Source organism: Suricata suricatta, chromosome 6, assembly GCF_006229205.1.
Source record: "Suricata suricatta isolate VVHF042 chromosome 6, meerkat_22Aug2017_6uvM2_HiC, whole genome shotgun sequence".
In the NCBI taxonomy this organism is placed as follows: domain Eukaryota; kingdom Metazoa; phylum Chordata; class Mammalia; order Carnivora; family Herpestidae; genus Suricata; species Suricata suricatta.
In genome coordinates, this window is record NC_043705.1 from 42,353,812 (window position 1) to 42,371,709 (window position 17,898).

Consider the following 17,898-nt stretch of genomic DNA (forward strand, 5'->3'; position numbering starts at 1 on the left):
CGCACATTCTCTAAAACAAAGAAAAGCAGGACCCAACAAGCCATATGACACTGTACACTCAGTCTCCCAGGAGAGCGACTCAATCCCAATCCTCAACTGAGGGACCTCACTTGCACCAGGGTCACACTTTCCAGACAAGCTGGAGATATGCGCGTTCTTCTTGGTGACTTACAGAGGGATCTCAACAGGTCTTTTGGCAGAATGGGCCCCTACACTAACTTAATGTGCAGTTTATTATACGTCAAATACACTTCAAGAATGTTGTGAAAAAAAGTGGGGTTAAGAATTGTAAACTTTGCACATTAGTGCTCATTCTTTTGTCTTTAATCATTGAGAAGGAAGGCTCTGGGGCAAATTCGAACAGATGTCTTCTTTAAGTAAAATATGACTGTAGTTGTTTAGTTAAGCAAAGACATCACTTAATGAGGGGCATCTTTAAAAAGAAACACTACCTTAAATGCTTTATCTTAACTTAAATATACAAGCAGTCCTCACTTTGCATAGTCTGTGAACTAAATACAGAATTTCAGTTACTAGGATTTAGTTAAATACCAGACCCCCCAACAATGTGGTTCAAAATTCAGTTACTTCGATACATTAACTGTGACTAATAGCATAAAACACAGAGCTGGTTACTAACTTCTCAGTCCACAAATCACTACAAAAATAACATGCACATCATAGTTCATGACCAATTTACATGACTTCTTTCAAAGTCTGCAAGTGATTCGTTACTGTGGATTTGTTATTCAGTTCACATACAAACTGCAAAGTTCTATGCTTCTGAGATAACCCTGTAAGAAATTTTAGAAAAATGGGTAATTATAAGAGAGACTTGGCCAATAGAATGAAAGAGCGTGAAAGAAATGATAAGTGGTAATGCTGGAAGTAAAACTCAAATGGACTGCAAATGGAGTTACAGAAGAAACAGGTGACTGTGGAAATGCTGCCACTGCTGCCACCTGAGAATGTCGCACACTGAGGAAATCAGTGCAGGTGGGTAAAGTTACCCAAATAAATTAGGAAAAGTGGTTGTGATGAAAAGGCTAAAGATGTCCTAGAGGAAACGACACTGGCAAAAACATTCACATTACAAAAAAAATAGCAAAAAACCCTCAAAGATATTTCCCATTGAAATGCAAAGGATAAAATTTTGGAATTTGATTCAGACTTAGAAAGAATGATAATCAGTCAAGATACAGAAAAGATGGGCAACGTGTATTATAAATTATACAATAAGAATATTTAGAGAGAGAGAGAGTGAGCAGGGGAGAAGGGCAGAGAGAAGGGCAGAAAGAGACAATACCAAGCAGGCTCCATGCTGTCAGCACAGAGCCTGACATGGGACTTGAACTCACAAACAGTGAGATCATGACCTGAGCCAAAATCAAGAATCAGACACTTAACCTACTAAGCCATCTAGGCACCCTGTTTTTCTTTAATTAAAAAAAAATTTTTAATGTATATTTACTTTTGAGAGAGAGCAAGCAAGCATGCATGAATGGGAGCATGCAACAGCATGAGTTGGGGAGGGGCAGAGAGGGAGACAGAATCCAAAGTAGGCTCCAGGCTCTGAGCTGTCAGCACAGAGCTGGACACAGGGCTTGAACTCTCGTACTGCAAGATCATGACCTGAGTCAAAGTCGGAAGTCAGATGCTTAACCCTCTGACCCACGAAGATGCCTCCCTGGTTTCTTTAATATAAAGAGATAACTGTAGTTCAAATTGTTTCTAATGTTTTATATTATAGGGTACTAAAACTTTACTAATTTTCATTTTTTATATATTTATGACTGACAATAAAAGGTTAATGTTTGACAAAGAAATGTAAATACCACAGAATAATGGTAACTTTCTCCCCTGATTATTAAAGTTACTTTCCATAGGTTTGGCTAGCACAATTAGTTTTATAGATGTGCACTAGTACACAAAGCAAGAACTGCCTGAATATTCATATGCCAATAGTTTGAAGTAGAGTTAAACGTGCTGAACAGAGTACGATATCATCTTTCCTTTATAAATTATCCCTCTAGTTATGATTTTCAGGAATCTCTAAAAATGTTTTGTTAACTTGTTTATGATATCTAGTTTTTATTTAAATTCTAGTTAGTTGACATATATGTTGACACTGAATAGATGTAGAATTTTGTGATTTATCACTTACATGTAACACTCAGTGCTCATCACAAGTATCTTCCTTAAAATCGATCACCCATTTTGCCCATTCCTGGCCCATCTCCCTCCATCAACCCTCAGTTTCTTCTTGATAGTTAAGAGTCTCTTATGGTTTGCTTCCCTCTCTATTTTTTGCCTTTCCCCTATGTTCATCTGTTTTATGTCTTAAATTCTTCATGTAAGTGAAATCACATGATCTTTGTCCTTCTCACTTATTTCACTTATAACACAAACTCTAGCCTCATCCATGTTGTTGCAAATGACAAGATTTCATTCTTTTTATGGCTGAGTAATATTCCATTGTACATATATACCACATCTTCTTTATCCATTCATCTGTCAATGGACATTTGGCTCTTTCTATAGTTTGGCTATTGTTGATAGTGCTGCTATAAACATCGAGGTGCATGTGCCCCTTCGAATCAGTATTTTTGTATTTACCCAAATGATATTTTTATTAACTTGTTTTAGTTGAATAAACATTTAAGGTATATGCAAAGCAAATGAATATGGAATCTCCAACATATGCAAAGCAATTGAAAGTGGAATCTTTCTCTAGCAAGGGTTGTCAATCCTGGCTACATATTACAATCACCTAGGGAGCTTTCAAGAAATCCCAGTGTCCTGGACCAATTAAATCAGAATCTCTAGGGTTGGAACTTTGGCAAAAGTCTTTTCCAAAGACTCTATGTGATTCCTGTATTACGGCAAAGTTGAAAAAAAATGTCCCATCTTTTTATATTTCCCCAAGGCTTTTATAACATTTTCTCAATCATAACTTTTTGAACAGCATTTCAATTAAACCATTTGTTCAGATTATTTCAACAGTGGTCTATGTAGTTTTTGTAAGAATAGCAACTCTTTCTGCATTTGTATTTCATTAGCTCAAATTAAAATGGCATAATCAGGGGCACCTTAGTGGCTCAGTCAGTTGGTTGATTGATTCCCTCAGGTCATGATCCCAGAGTTGGGGGATCAAGTTCCAAGTCAAGTTCAGCATTGAGAGTGGAGCCTGCTTCTGATTGTCTCTCCCTCTGCCCCTCTTCCCCATTTATGCTCTCTCTCTCTCTCTCTCTCTCTCTAAAAATAAAATAAACCTTAGGGCGCCGGGGTGGCTCAGTCAGTTAAGCTCTTGATTTTGGCTCAGATCATTATCTCGAGGTTTGTGAGTTTGAGCCCCACATCAGACTCTGTGCTGACTGCAGGGAGCCTGCTTGGGATTTCTCGCTGTCTCACTCCTGCTTGTGTGTGTGTGTGTGTGTGTGTGTGTGTGTGTGTGTGCATGTTCTCTCTCTCAAATAAATAAACTTAAAAAAAATCTTAATAAAGTAATATGGCATAATCAGAATTTTAACAAAGAGCTTTACTTAATTGCTTCCTCAGACCAAAGACTATTTGAAATTCAAAGAGTCTGAAGAAAACCAGTTTTAGGTGACATGGTCTAAATTTTTACTAATATAAGACTTCTGAACCTCCTAGATTAAAAAATAATGCTAGCTCTTTTTTTAAAAGTACAGTTATTTTCACAAAAATTAAAGGTCTGAGAGGCAAGTTCATTCACTTTTCCAATGTTTAATTTACTAATCATAATGGAAGAATTGCAGAACTATTTGGTGGAAACAAGTCAAATTATCAGCAAAGACTGACAAATTTTGATAAATATAAATTTTGAGTTTTTACAGTCATTGAAATAAAACTTAAGTTTTTGGAATCATTGAAATTAAAACCTCTGGATATGTCTATATGTTTTTATTAGAGTGGATCAATGAGCTGAATAGGAAATGCTGTCTACACTGCACTGATTGGGGTTGGAGACAAGGGGACATCAGTGGATGGAAACTTGATCATGTTTAAAACTAATCAAAGATCAGTTTACTTAAAAAAGACTTAATGTTTACTTTTTTAGTGAAAATTACATGCAGTATTTGAAACATATTTTCCCATTTTAAAAGCATAATACTAAATATAAAGCTGATGCAACATTTTAGAACACAAAACACATAAATTGCTTGCGGAAAACAGGCAAAAGATTATTATCATGCATTACAATAGTTTATTATTTTTGTCTCTTTGTAGTTGTGGTAGGGTAGGATAGTCCTTTGCTTTTCCATATAAGAGTAAGCTTAGGAACGCTTTGCTTCATTCTAGGTCAAGCTGCCTGTGGATATAGACCCTTTCCTCTGCTGCCTTATTGCCAGTTTCATTAAACACAGTATATGACAAGAGTTTATTAATACTGTACTGCCGTCAACATCCATGTGAGAGTATACAGTGACTCCCATGCAGAAAAAGATTCCATTGAGCCAAAAGACAGGATTAGTGATAAGTCAAAGTCATCCTACACAATAACCCTCCTCTCTTGTCTCCCTCAAAACAACCACAAAGATTTTCAAAGGTAAGTGCAAGTTCATTTGTTTATTTTTATGTTTTGTATTATATTACAGTATTGTCATCATTTTTATACGAATATTTTTGGGTTGTGGAACAAATCATCTGAGTTTCCATTATTTCTCGTGGGGAAATTTGCTTTCATATACATTTGGGTTACAAGCATGTTTCCGGAATGAATGATGCTTGCAAAAAAAGGCTTACTGTAAATCTTTTGTTTTAAGCTGCTAAGTTTTGTGGGTACTTTGTTACCCATCCAGTGGTAACTAATATAGCAGTGAGTTCTTCTTTTGGGATATTAGAAAAAAATCCTATCTATCACTTTCCAGTAAGTAACTATACTCTGCTTTTCTCTATAAAGAGTCAACAATTTAAAAGTCATTCATGTTGGCAGTTGCCACTTCCTTTCCTCTGTCACTCTACAACTCATTGAAAATCTTATTTTTATTCCCACAGTTCTTCTGAAAATACTCTTCCCAAGGCCATCAGTGACTACCCAGCTGGTTAGATATAATGTATACGTTTAATTCCTCCTTAATTCCTCATATTTCTTGAATAATGCGATCCACTCAACACAAACTCTTCTTAGGCCTCTTTTCTCATGTCTTTTTTCTCACAGAAGTTAGGAAAACAATACACTAATAAAAAATGAATACATAACACAATTTCAGTAGTAATAAATTGAATAAAGAAAATAGAGTAATGGAACACTGAGAGCAAAGGACACTGGGGCCAGCAACTGACACATTTCCTGGCTTCCACCTTAAACAGTCTTCTTTTAGTGTACATGATACTTCATCACCCTGGTTTTCCTTCAACTCCTTTTTTAAGTCTCCTTCCGCCTAATTTTATTTATTTATTTTAATGTTTGTTTTTGAGAGAGAGAGAGACAGAGTGTGAGTGGGGGAGGGGCAAGAAGAAAGGGAGACACAATCTCTGAAGCAGCCTCCAGGCTCAGAGCTGTCAGCACAGAGCCCAAAGATCTCAAACTCACAAACTCGAGATCATGACCTGAGCAGATGCTTAACAAATTGAGGCACCCAGGCACGCCCCAGTCTAACTTTAAATGTTGATTTTTCTCAGATTTTTCGTCACCAAATTGCCTTTCTTACTCTACAAATAGTGCCTGGGTTATCTCATTTCCACATCACTTCACATATTATCTTACATTAAAGATCTCTCAATTTCTTCTGGGCATCAGATATATATAATGAAGTTTGTCTTCCTCTCTCCAAGTGAAACTATTCACAGGTTCTTCAGAAGTAATAAGGGAGGGGCACCTGGGTGGCTCAGCTGGTTAAGCATCAAACTCTTGATTTTGGCTCAGGTTATGATCTCATGGTTTTGTCAGTTTGAGCCCCACACCAGGCTCTGCGCTGACATTGTGGAGCCTGCTTCGGATTCTCTCTCTCTACCCCACCGCCAATCATGCTCTTGCTGTCTCTCTAAAAATAAATAAACTTAAAAAATTTAAAAACGAGAAAGTAATATGGAAAAAAAATCAGTAAGAGCAAAGTTACAGTAAAACTCGCTGCCCCCTTTGGAAAACCTTATCTAAATAAATATCATCATTCACTGTTATACAAAGCACTTATCTGGGAATCACTGTTGACACCTCTCTTTTCATCATTTATTATATATCCAAACAATTTCCATAGCTCGTTGATTTTATTTCTTAAATATTTTCATATATCTTCACTGTCTTTGACTCAACCTCTACTTCCCTGGCCCAGGCTTCCTTCCATCTGCTCTCTCCGAGACAACTAGAACAGTTACCTAACTTGACTTTCACTGCTTGCTCTCAATTTCAATCCATTCTCCAAGCAGATGACAAAATCCAATAGTTGTCACCTTATTATGGTCTTTATACCTCTTCACCAAGCACGAAAGGCTCTTCCTCATTGAACCCCGTACTGCATCTCCAGGTTCATCTCTTGTCAATGGCCCCCTAGACTGCTCTAGTCTAGCTAAACTTTGCTCAATTCTTGGCCTACCCTCGCCATTAGCATAAGGAATGGCAAACAGTGGGCGCTCACTAAAGACGTCGACTGACTGAATGAAGGAATCCTTGGAGAGTAGTTACTTTGGGGGACTGGGGAGGAAACGTAATGTGAGGGAGAAAAAATAAGGTAAAGCGCCAGAAACTGCGTGCGCATCCATCTGCCTACAGGAATGTAGAAGGTGTCTTACTTTCGTTAGCCACAGAGCAGAAGAGATTAAAGGCGAGTTTGGTGGAAGTAAAGTGATAATGAGGCGGGAAAGTGAGAGGCAAGCCAAGTGGTCCGTATTCGATTGAAAGCTCTGTTTGAGAAAAAAAAAAAAAGTAAGGTCTTCTTTACCTCCGAGTGGACTCCGCTCTCCGGAGGCGAAGAGGGTCGTCCAAACCGGCCTGTCGCGCTGACAAAAACCCTAACATCCTGTTCCTTCACATCTGCTTGAACACTGGACGCCGCCATGACAGAGCGCAGAGGCTGTACCAGTGGAGTCTCCCATTGGTTACGCCAGATGACATCCGACCAATGGTGAGTGCCGTTACTAGAAGGGCGTGAGGATAAAGCTGGTGGGCGGGGTCTGCGGCTGGAGAGCGTGTGTGCTTGAGTCCCCGCAGATCCGTCTGAGATTCGCGCTGAAAGCCGGGCGGACTGCATGGGTTGGTCTCAGGATTTGTTGCGTGCCTTATGGAGAGCGCTGTCAAAGGAAGCGAAGGAGCAAGTCGGCACAGACCGGTTCGGGAACAAATACTACTATGTTCCGGAATACAAGAACTGGAGAGGTGAGATGACAGGGAGCTCAGGGGTTGCGCGATCTGTAAATAAGGGAAAGAGAGAGCGTCTTGTCAACTTAACACAGTGTGTGACAGTTGTGATGACACCTAGGGGGACAACGCAAGTTCGTTCACCTCGCCAACCCCTTCACTCTGAGCGCTTGGCGCCGCGGCGCAGCAGAATGTGTGCCCGCGGTCCCTCGGTTGCGGCGCCTTGGTGAGGTGCGCCTCCCCGCGACCGGCGAGAGCACCGCAAGGCAAGCACAGCTAGCTGTCCTCCTGACCCACAGTCCGCAGGCGGAGGTCGTTCTGTCCTGGTCATTGGGCGACGTAGACAGAGACAAGTCTGCGGAGGTCTTTTACCAGAGGGACTTGGAAGAGGCAGGAAAGTAGCTGTTCCTCCTGTGCCCTGCTTGCGATCAGGCCGGCCATATATAATCGAAGAGGCGTCTCTTGAGCGCCTCCGCTTTTTCCTGTCTTGGTGTTTACCCTTTCCAGCAGCGCCGGCGCTGGCCACATGCGTCACCTTCCTTCAACATGTCAGAGGTAGCTTTCTGCACACCGTGGAGAAGAGATCCTCACAAGGCTTCTTGTTACCTTCCCAAACGCCGTGAAGCTCACTTTAAGATCATTGCACTAGTCGTGGTGTTTCTTAGGACTCATGTGAAGTAGTGGAGTTTGGAAAGTTAGGGGGCGTTCATGTCCGTTGTTAATCATGTCACCTAGCAGCCTCTTCCATGTTGTTCCATCATCGCGATGCAAAAGATCTCAGGCGTTGGAATCAGAAGGGCTTGGATTAGAATTTCAACCCTGACACATAATAGCTGAGAGAACACGGACGAATTATTTGTCCTCCCAAATCTGACTCCTCATCTGAAACTTAGAGACGATAATAACCGTTATATTGAGAAACGCTGAGACCTTTACAAAATTGTGTTCCATTCATTTCCCTTAACTCTAGTTAAAGGGAATTAGTCCTTCCTTACTTTTTCTTAGAGCACATGTAAAGTGTTTTCTATGATTTATCACTCAGTTGCTTTGCCTAGCCTTTTTCTGTAACTGAGCATCTTAGACTTGTTTCCCAAGTGAGCTTCTAAACTCTGTCAGGGCAAGGAATATGTCTTTCTTTCTTTTCTTTAAAGTCCACAAAGAAACTACCTAACATGTTGATAGTCTTTCTTTACAGACTGCAAGCAGAAGGAAAGATATTTCTTTTCCATAAGTTGTCAGGAACATTAAAAACATATGCAGAACATCAGTTGACTTTTTTTTATTAAGGTATAATTTACATACAGTAACACTCATCCTTTTTGGTCTATGGTTTTATGATTTTTGGTAAATGCATTGAGTCCCATAACTATAACACGGTGAAGATCTAGAATGGTTCCATCACTTCCCAAATTCCCTCTACCCCTTAGTAGTTCATTCCCTCACCCCATATCCAGCCCTTTGCAATTACTGATCTGTTTTAGGTCCCTGTAATTTTTCCTTTTCCAGAATGTCATATATATGAAATTACATAAGATGTCCTCTTTCAGGTCTAGCTTATCTCACACGGCATAATGCAGTTAAGATTCTTCCATGTGTCTGTAGCTATTCCTTTGTATTGGTAAGTAGGATTTCATTGATGGGTTTAGCGCAGTTTATCCATTCACTAGCCAAAGGACTTGGGTTGTTTCTAGTTTTTGGTGATTGTGAGGAAAGCTTCTATAAACATTCCCATACAGGATTTTATGTGACTCTGTTCCAGTTTCTCTTGGGTAAATACATAGGAGTGAGATTGCTGGGTTGCGTGCATGTGTATATACCTTTATAAGAAACTACCCCAATCTTTCCCAAATTGGCTATACTATTTGCCTGCCAGCAATGTTAAGAAAATTCTATTTAAACATCCTCAGTAGCACTTGGTATTGTCAGGTTTTTGTTGTTAGTATTTATTTTTATTTTATCAATTCTATTAGTTGCATAGTGGTGTCTCATTGTGGTTTTGATTGTCATTTTCCTAATGACTGAGAATGCTGAGCATCTTTTTATGTGCTTATTTGGCATCCATAGATCTTTAGTGAAATATATGTTCAAATTTTGTGACCATTAAAAATACAGTAAAACGTTAGATTGGGAGTGACTTGTTCTGCAAGTGTTCCACCACTTTTCTAAAAAATTTTAACATGATAAACAAGTGATGTCTTGCAATATGAGTAGTACGTGATACCACTGTCACATGAACACAACTGTGCCAGTGGTTCTTGAAATTCACTTTTATGTACAAGTGCTTTGGGTTACAAGTGTGTTTCTGGAATGAATTATGCTCACAAACAAGGTTTTATTATAATTTTGTATCAACTTCATTGTATTATTTCAGTGAAAATATAATATCATTGAAGAAAGATTAAAATTAACAAAATCATGTGTATCCTAAGAACATAATTTGTGAGTCAAGGGATATGTTGGTCTTCAACTGTATTATAATGCCAGATTGTTTTCCAAAGTGCTTATCAATTTATACTTCTATAAGCTTGATATTTTGAATTCATGTACTCTTGGTTGTGAGAAAATGAGGATTATATTGATGATGTAGGAGAATCATTGTATGCTGCTATATATCTGTGTCATTCAGTTCTTAGATAATTTAGGCCTGTGGCACAGATACGTACTATATATTGTCAATATCATTACACATTTCCTAAGCCTTCCACTATAAATCAAGGGGAAAGAACCTTAGCTTGTTTTAAAGCAAGTTTCCAGAAAATGAAGCATTGAACTTTATTTTCTTTGTATAAAAGATGATATGTTATAGGTCTTCTTGAGTTTTCTTTGAATTGAATAAATTGTTGAGCATTTAACATAATCACTGAAGAGTGTTTAAGAACTCTAGAGGCAATGACTCTTTTCTTTTAATTCACTTAATTTGTGTGGTGCCATTAAAGTGTGTGGTAGTCATTAAAGAACTACATATGATATTATTTAATGAGAGCGAAGATGGTTATGCAATTTAAAATAAATCTCTTGAGTATTGTCCAGTCAGCTGAATTTAAGTTTAGGATTGATTGTTGAAATTTTAACTTGTTAAAATTCATATTGGCATTTCAGGATAAGAACATTGTGAATATAGCATTATTAGTTGGCATTTTTAATTAAAAGATATTAATCAAAGTATTTTTATTGAAAGTCTGCTTGCTTTATGGTGGATTACTTAGCAAAAGATTCCCCAAATAAACTTTGTCTAGAAATTTCCTTTGGTGTTGCAACCTTTTTATTTATAGTATCTCTGACTGCTAACTATCTAGTTTCAAATTTATCTCATGTTTCGAAAGAAGTTCTTTTCCTTTCTAAGGTAAATTTTTGTATAGTCGATTCTGATTAGAAGCTCTTTGAACCTTGTTTTATTATTTTCACCTTTATCTTTGGACATTTATTGAATATCTGCACCCAGTTAAAAATAACAAGTTTATTACTGAAAGACTATTTTGAGTTGTTAATTTGCTAATAGACATTGTGAATGTCCAAATTGGGGAAGGAAGATGAATATCATGCATAATTTGCAAGAAACAAGATTTGGAGTATTGTGTTTGGCTCTGGATACCACACTTTAGGAGAGATGGTTGACATCTAGAGTGTCCACACAAGGGTAGCAAAGATGATGAAAATTTCTAGAAATCGTATCTATGACTATTAGCTGTGAATATTTTTTTAAAAATATTTTTATGTTTTTTTATTTATTTTTGAGAGACAGAGAGAGACAGCACGAACAGGGGAGGGTCAGAGAGAGAGGGAGACACAGAATCTGAAGCAGGCTCCAGGCTCTGAGCTGGCTGTCAGCACAGAGCCTGACATGGGGCTCGAACCCATGAACCGTGGGATCATGACTTGAGCTGAAACCGGAAGCTGGACACTTAACTGACTAAGCCACCCAGGTGCCCCTATTAGCTGTGAATCTTGAGGAAATTTATCCTGTTAAGAGAAGATTTAGGAGCAGCTTCACAAATTTGGAAAATTGTTGTATAGAAAAGGATTAAGCTCATCTGTGCAGACCTTTAAATCAGAACTCAGGTGAGAGAGGAAATGTTCATCTTTTTTATAAGAAACAACTTACAGACTGTTGGAGCTATGTTAGAAAAGGAAGAAAGCACCTTGTGTTTAATTGCAGCTGGGAGACTTTAGGGAGATAAGGAGCTGGACACATTTTATCAGCAACTTGAATGATAAATACAATTTCAGGAAGAGTGGTTTAAGAACATTCTCTGTCATGGCTTGGAAGGGGTAGTAAATACCACAGAGATTAGAAGGTAGTCCCATGCTGGGGGACTTCAGGGTAGAAGAACTAGAGACAGCTGTTCTAGTGAGAGGAGAGATAGGGTCAGATACTTCATTCTGTAGCTGGTAGGTAGCCATTGAAAATCGTAGGACATGATAAGAGCTGCTGGCGAAATGAATCTGGAAACCCTGTAGAAGGTGAGCTAGAGGGGAGAGGGAAGAGCTGAAATACTCTTTGGTGGGAGCTTTCCTAGATTGACCTTGATACTGGAAAGAGATCTTAAGAGACGCAAACAATGTGAATGGAAAGAAGCGTTTTGATTTAGCAAAATTTGTAAACTTGATAATGACTTAGACTGTTGGAAGGAAAAAGAAGAGGGGCCAAAGATGATTTTGCTTTAATTCCGAAGAGCTGGTGGATTGTGGTGTACTGATTCATGCACATGGAGGCTAATAGGGACAAATGCAAATAGAGAAGTAGGCTTCATGGGAGGTTGGTAAAAGGATAAATGGAGTTTGTTTGTTATAATAGGACAGCTGTATTGTCAGGCAATTGTATACTCAGATCTCCAGTTCCAAAGATGTTAATGATTAAAATATAGATTTGGAAGCCACCTTTATGTAGGTGATCGCTAAAACTGTAGGGATATTTGTTTAAGTAAGGAGAGAGTAATAGTAATATCAAATTAAGAGATAGGTATTTAGGAACTCTGTCATTTTAGTGGCTTCTCAATCCAGAAGGAATAGATCCAAACTACCTGGCTGACATTAATGACCTTTGAGTCTATCCTGAAAGGGAAATTTGATTATAATCTAATCTGAAGATCAATAATTTTATAAGAATTGTAGATACTTATATTAATAGAACTCAAACTTAAAAGCTTACATGATTTTTACCAGGAAGTTGAATCAGATAATAGTTATTTACTTTTCAGCATTCTGAAAAAAAAATAGATTAAAACTTGATTGAATGCAACCATTTAAGAGCTGTGTCTACTCTGTTACTTTTCATAATTTCATAATAATGAGTTTAGTTAATGTTCCCAAAACAGAATTGATTGGTGGCCCAGGCAGGGATTGCAATGGATGGTAGATAACATTGATGCCTTCCTTCAGAGTCCACGACAAATGTTTCATCAACATAGTAGGGAGATTTATTTTTAGAATACATTTTTAAAAACTGCATAACCCTCATTAAGGCTTTTTGCATAGTGAATTATTTATACTAGGCTACTAGCAGTGATTTTCAAATGGTCATATTTAAATAATTAAGAAATAAATCTATTCAACATTTTATTAGAACGTTTTACATTCCAAAGAATTTTTTCATTTTGTTCTCAGTTTTTTTTTTAATTTTTTAAATGCTTTTCTAATTTATTTTTGAGAGACAGAGAGAGACAGCAAGAGCAGGGGAGGGTCAGAGAGAGAGGGCGTTACAGAATCTGAAGCAGGCTCCAGGCTCTGAGCTAGCTGTCAGCACAGAGCCTGACGGGGGCTCAAACCCACAAACTGTGAGATCATGACCTGAGCCGAAGCCGGACGCTTAACTGACTGAGCCACCCAGGTGCCCCTTGTTCTCAGTTTTTAAATGAAGCATTATTTGAACACTTAATGAAATTTGTGAGCAAAGAAAAATTTGTGCTAAGATTATCATGAAAGCATTTACTGTCAAATTATATTTTGTATACTTTCTAATATATGTAGGTATATTTAGACTCACATATATTGTCAGTGTGCTAAATATGTTATTTATAATAACATTTCCTGAATTTTTTTATTTTAGAGAGAGAGCGTGCACGGGGGAGAGGAGAAGAGGGAAAGAGAGAGAGAATCTTAAACTGCTTCACGCTCAGCATAGAGCTGGATTCAGGGCTGGATCCCACAACCCTGGGATCATGACCAGAGCTAAAATCAAGAGCTAGACACTTGGGGTGCCTGGGTGGCTCAGGTGGTTAAGCGGCTGACTTCGACTCAGGTCATGATCCCACGGTTCTTGGGTTCGAAGCCCACATTGGGCTCTGTGCTGACAGCTAGCTCAGAGCCTGGAGCCTGCTTCAGATTCTATGTCTTCTCTCTCTCTGACGTTCCCCTGCGCATGCTCTGTTTCTCAAAAATAAACTTAAAAAAAGAGTCAGACACTCATCCTACTGAGCCACCCAGGCACAACAATATTTCCTGAATTTGATATTTATTTCAAATTTTAGTTAACATACAGTAAAGTATTGGTTTAAGGAGTAGATTTCAGTGATTTATCACTTACATACAATACCCAGTGCTCATCACAAAAAATGCCCTCCTTAATACCCATCACCCATCAAGCTCATCTCCCACCTCTCTACCTCTATCAATCCTTAGTTTGTTCTTTATCATTAAAAGTCTCTTGTGGTATGTTTACCTCTCCCCTCTTCTCCCCTTCCCCTATGTTTATCTGTTTTGTTTCTTAAATTACACATCTGATTTAAATCATATGGTATTTGTCTTTCTCAGATTGACTTATTTCCCCTAGCGTAATACTTTCTAGTTCCATCTATATCCTTGCAAATGACAAGATTTCATTCATTTTGATGGCTGAGTAATAATTCCAATGTATGTATATATATATACACCACATGTTCTTTATCCACTGAGTTTTATATGTCAAGGTTTTTGGTTAAAAAACGTCCTTTAAATATGGAGTTCTCAAACACTTTGGAGAAGCCAAATCAGAAGAGGTATAAATCAAACTTTAAAAGTAGTAATTTTGAATTGAGGTTTGTCAATCTAAAATTGAATTTTGATTAAAATTGAAGGATATTTTAGGGGTGCCTGGGTTGGTTTAGATCTGACTCTAGGTTGTGGCTCAGGTTATGTACTCACAGTTCATTGGATCAGGCTCCACTTCATGCTCTGCACTGACAGCATGGAGCCTGCTTGGAATTCTCTCTCTCCTCTCTCTGCCCCTCCTTCATGCATGTTCTCTCTCAAAATAAATAAATAAACTTAAAATAAAATAAAAGGGTATTTTATACTCTTTTTATGTGTTTCCTTTTTAAAAAAGAATAGTATAGTAGTTGGATTTTCTAACCTGAAAATCATTTATATTTTATTTATCTTTTAGCTTATTTTTGACTATTGAGTTATGAAATATTTCAGACATAAAAAGTAGAGAGAAGAATAAAACAAACCTCCATGTACCCATCGTTCATTTTCAACCGTTACCAACTCATGGCTAAATTTTATTTTCTCCCTTTATCCCCCCTCATCTTTCTTCTTTTTTGAAGCAAACACCAAACATGATGTTAATTTATCTATAAGCATCTTAGTATATGTTTCTTAAACACAAGACTCCTCTTTTTAAGTGTGACAATAAAACCATTATTCATATAGAAATCAACAATTTCTTAACATCATTAAATATACGTTTGTCACATTTCTCTGGTTTTTCCTGGTCATGTTGATTTGTTTACTTATTTTTGCAGTTTGTATAAATTTAACTCCAAACAAAGCCTTTACATTATGATTGCTAATATGTTTTTAAGTCTTTTGAAATTTGTACATTGTCTTTTTATGTTGACTTCTACCCTTTTTTACCCACAGATCCCTGCGTTTTTGGGAGTGCATGTAGGAAAAAAAACTAAAAAAATTTTTTTTTAATGTTGGCCTTAACCCATTTATTTTTGTTGTAGTAAGTGGTGTATTTAGTCTTACTTCAGTCATTTTATGTGCTCTGTTGTTTATGTTTTCTTATTTCTGACTACCCTCTTTAGATGACCTTTGGAACATAGTCCTCGTTTTACTTGAAAGTGATTGTACCAAGTGATATCTGTGTGAATGCCATATGCCTGTGGCTTCCCATAGGGCTCTGGTCAAATTTTTCTGGGAGAACAATAGTGATTATTCAGAATGCTTTACTTTTAGCCCCTGCAAGTTAGTATCTTAAGAACGTCAGTATCAGGTTGGAGTCTTTTTTCCACCTTTGATCTCAGGCCTGCTACTACCTTTTTAAAAAAATTTTTTTAACCAATTTTTTGCCCTGTGCTTTCAACTCTGCTACTCTAACCTTGAGGTTCTTTCAGAACTTCTTTCTAGAGATGCTTCCAGTGAGGCTTGTGTATCTGCTAATTCATCAGCCAGTCAGCATTCCTAATTTGCTTTCCAATTCATCCTGTACCATTCATTAATTTCTCATGTGGCAAATATTTATTCAACACTGTTTTATGCAAAACATACCTGTTTTATGTATTTCAGACCTATTTGTCTCAGTTTCTGGCCTTTTGATGATATCTTTAGCTATTTTCCAGTGTAGTTTTATCCCCCCCTTATATTTTGAAAAATAAAGGAGGTAAATCAATGGCTATTTTATTACATTTTTTAAAGATTTTACTTTTAAGTCATTTTTCCACCTAGTGTGGGGTTTGAACCTACAACCTCAAGATCAATAGTTGAATGCTCCGTTGACTGAGACAGCCAGGCACCCCAATCAATGGCTATTTTAAACTGAAGTTTACATGCTTAATCTGTAACACAAATTAGAAGCATTCTTATCCTTCCATTTTGTTCTCAACTTACCATAGCCTCCAATCGTTTTGTAATGCTCACATTAATGATAATTATTATTTATCATGTGCCAACTCTATTTCACATCTCTACAACACCCATATAACTGGCGATTATTATCCTCATCTTAAACATGAGGTGATTGTTTCATTTCTGAATATTTAAATAAGCTTCATATGTACAGAGTAGGTACTCAAAACAGCTGTTCAATGAATTGAGATATTTATGGACCCAAATTATAAAAATAAAAGCAAAGCAAGATTTTAAAAGCTACAGAAAATAAAGTTGTTTTACAAAATATTAAAACAGGTGATTAAGGTGTATATATATATTTTTAATTTATACTAAACACCCAAATATTCTTCAGGAACTAAAATGCTCTCATTATAAATAAGAGTATTTTTTCCATAACTTTTCTAGTGTGCTTCTACTTTGGACTTAGCTTAGTCAGAGACCTTCTAAATTTAGTTTTATTGCTAGCCTCAAACTTCTGTTAAGATACTCAGTCTTATTTTTTTTCTTTAAGGATGAAGATATCATCTGAAAATTCAAAACCTTCATCATCTATTGTTTCATATAATTATAGAGTTGCATTATTTTTGATGATGTTGCCTCAACATTTAAATGCCTCAGCATTTAAATACACTAAAAACTGAAGGCTCTGTGCTGATAGCTCAGAGCCTGGAGCCTTTACGGATTCTCCTTCTTCCTCTCTCTTTATCTCTACCTTTCCCTGCTTACTCTTTGTCTCTCTCTCTCTCTCTCTCAAAAATAAATAAATGTTAAAAAATTATAAATATACTAAAAACTATAATGAATTAGTACTTGATTCAGATGTAGTTATTAAGAATCAGACAAATCAGATGGTCAGAATTATTGAATACGAAGTGTCTTGTTTCATTAGGCAATTGGAAGACTATGATACACCTCTTTAATGTGTTATTTAGTCTAACATTTAGGAAATGACATTTCAGAATTTTCCAGCAGGTGGCAGCATTGTTTAAAATAATTGTAGGTTACCAGTTTATTCAGTATTTTTGAGCTGATTTGAAGGAAGAATCTTTTCTCTAAAATAATTGGATTTATACTTTTTTCTTCTAAATAAAGCCTGCACTACTGCTTTATAAACTACAATCTCTTAAGATAAGAATTTAAAAATTTTAAAATGTAAGGGGCAACTATATTTTGAAGAATTGATGAAGAACTAAAAAAAATACATGTAATTTTTAGAACAGCAAGCAATATTCTTTTTTTAGTTTTTATTTAAAAAAAATTTAAGCTTATTTATTTTGAGAGAGACAGTGCGAGTTTGGGAGGGACAAAGAGAGAGGTAGAGAGAGAATCCCAAGCAGACTCCCACAGTCATTGTAAAGTCCAGCATGGGGCTCATACCCACAAAACTGTGAGACCATGACCTAAGCCAAGACCAAGAGTTGTTCACTGAACTGACTGAGCCACACAGGCACCCCATAGAACAGTAATGAATATTCTGTCTTGAGTTGTTAGAGATGACAATGTAATTACTACCGTGGGCATCATCAAATTGGAAGATACCCTAAAATGTTTTATGATACTAACTAAACAGCTTTCTATTTAGGGATATTTAGAAGTTAAACTTACTTTAAAATACTTTGTTGTGGGGTTCCTGGATGGCTCATTCACTTAAACATCTGCCTCTCGATTTCTGCTCAGGTCATGATCTCACGATTTGTGGGATCAAGACTCACTTCAGGCTCTGTGCTGTCAGTGTGGAACCTGCTTGGAATTCTCTCTCTGCCTCT

At 37.1% G+C, this 17,898-nt stretch overlaps 2 protein-coding genes across 4 annotated transcripts in view; one reads left to right on the forward strand and one right to left on the reverse strand.

The window, feature by feature from the left end:
- The window catches only part of ERCC8 (ERCC excision repair 8, CSA ubiquitin ligase complex subunit), a 63,185-nt gene extending 55,415 nt beyond the window's left edge, over positions 1 to 7,770 (reverse strand). The window contains exons 1-2 of one of the 3 annotated variants that reach the window (XM_029942284.1): positions 7,691 to 7,770; positions 6,903 to 7,369 (exon numbers count right to left, since the gene is read on the reverse strand). In XM_029942284.1, the coding sequence (XP_029798144.1) occupies positions 6,903 to 6,979 (77 nt within the window). In that variant the 5' untranslated portion in view covers positions 6,980 to 7,369; positions 7,691 to 7,770. Of the gene's footprint in view, positions 1 to 6,902; positions 7,484 to 7,690 lie in introns of those variants that run through there. The other 2 variants (XM_029942285.1, XM_029942282.1) reach the window with 2 other exon arrangements.
- The window catches only part of NDUFAF2 (NADH:ubiquinone oxidoreductase complex assembly factor 2), a 159,768-nt gene continuing 148,994 nt past the window's right edge, over positions 7,125 to 17,898 (forward strand). Inside the window, exon 1 of the mRNA XM_029942286.1 lies at positions 7,125 to 7,336. Within this exon, the coding sequence (XP_029798146.1) occupies positions 7,210 to 7,336 (127 nt within the window). The 5' untranslated portion in view covers positions 7,125 to 7,209. The remainder of the gene's footprint in view (positions 7,337 to 17,898) is intronic.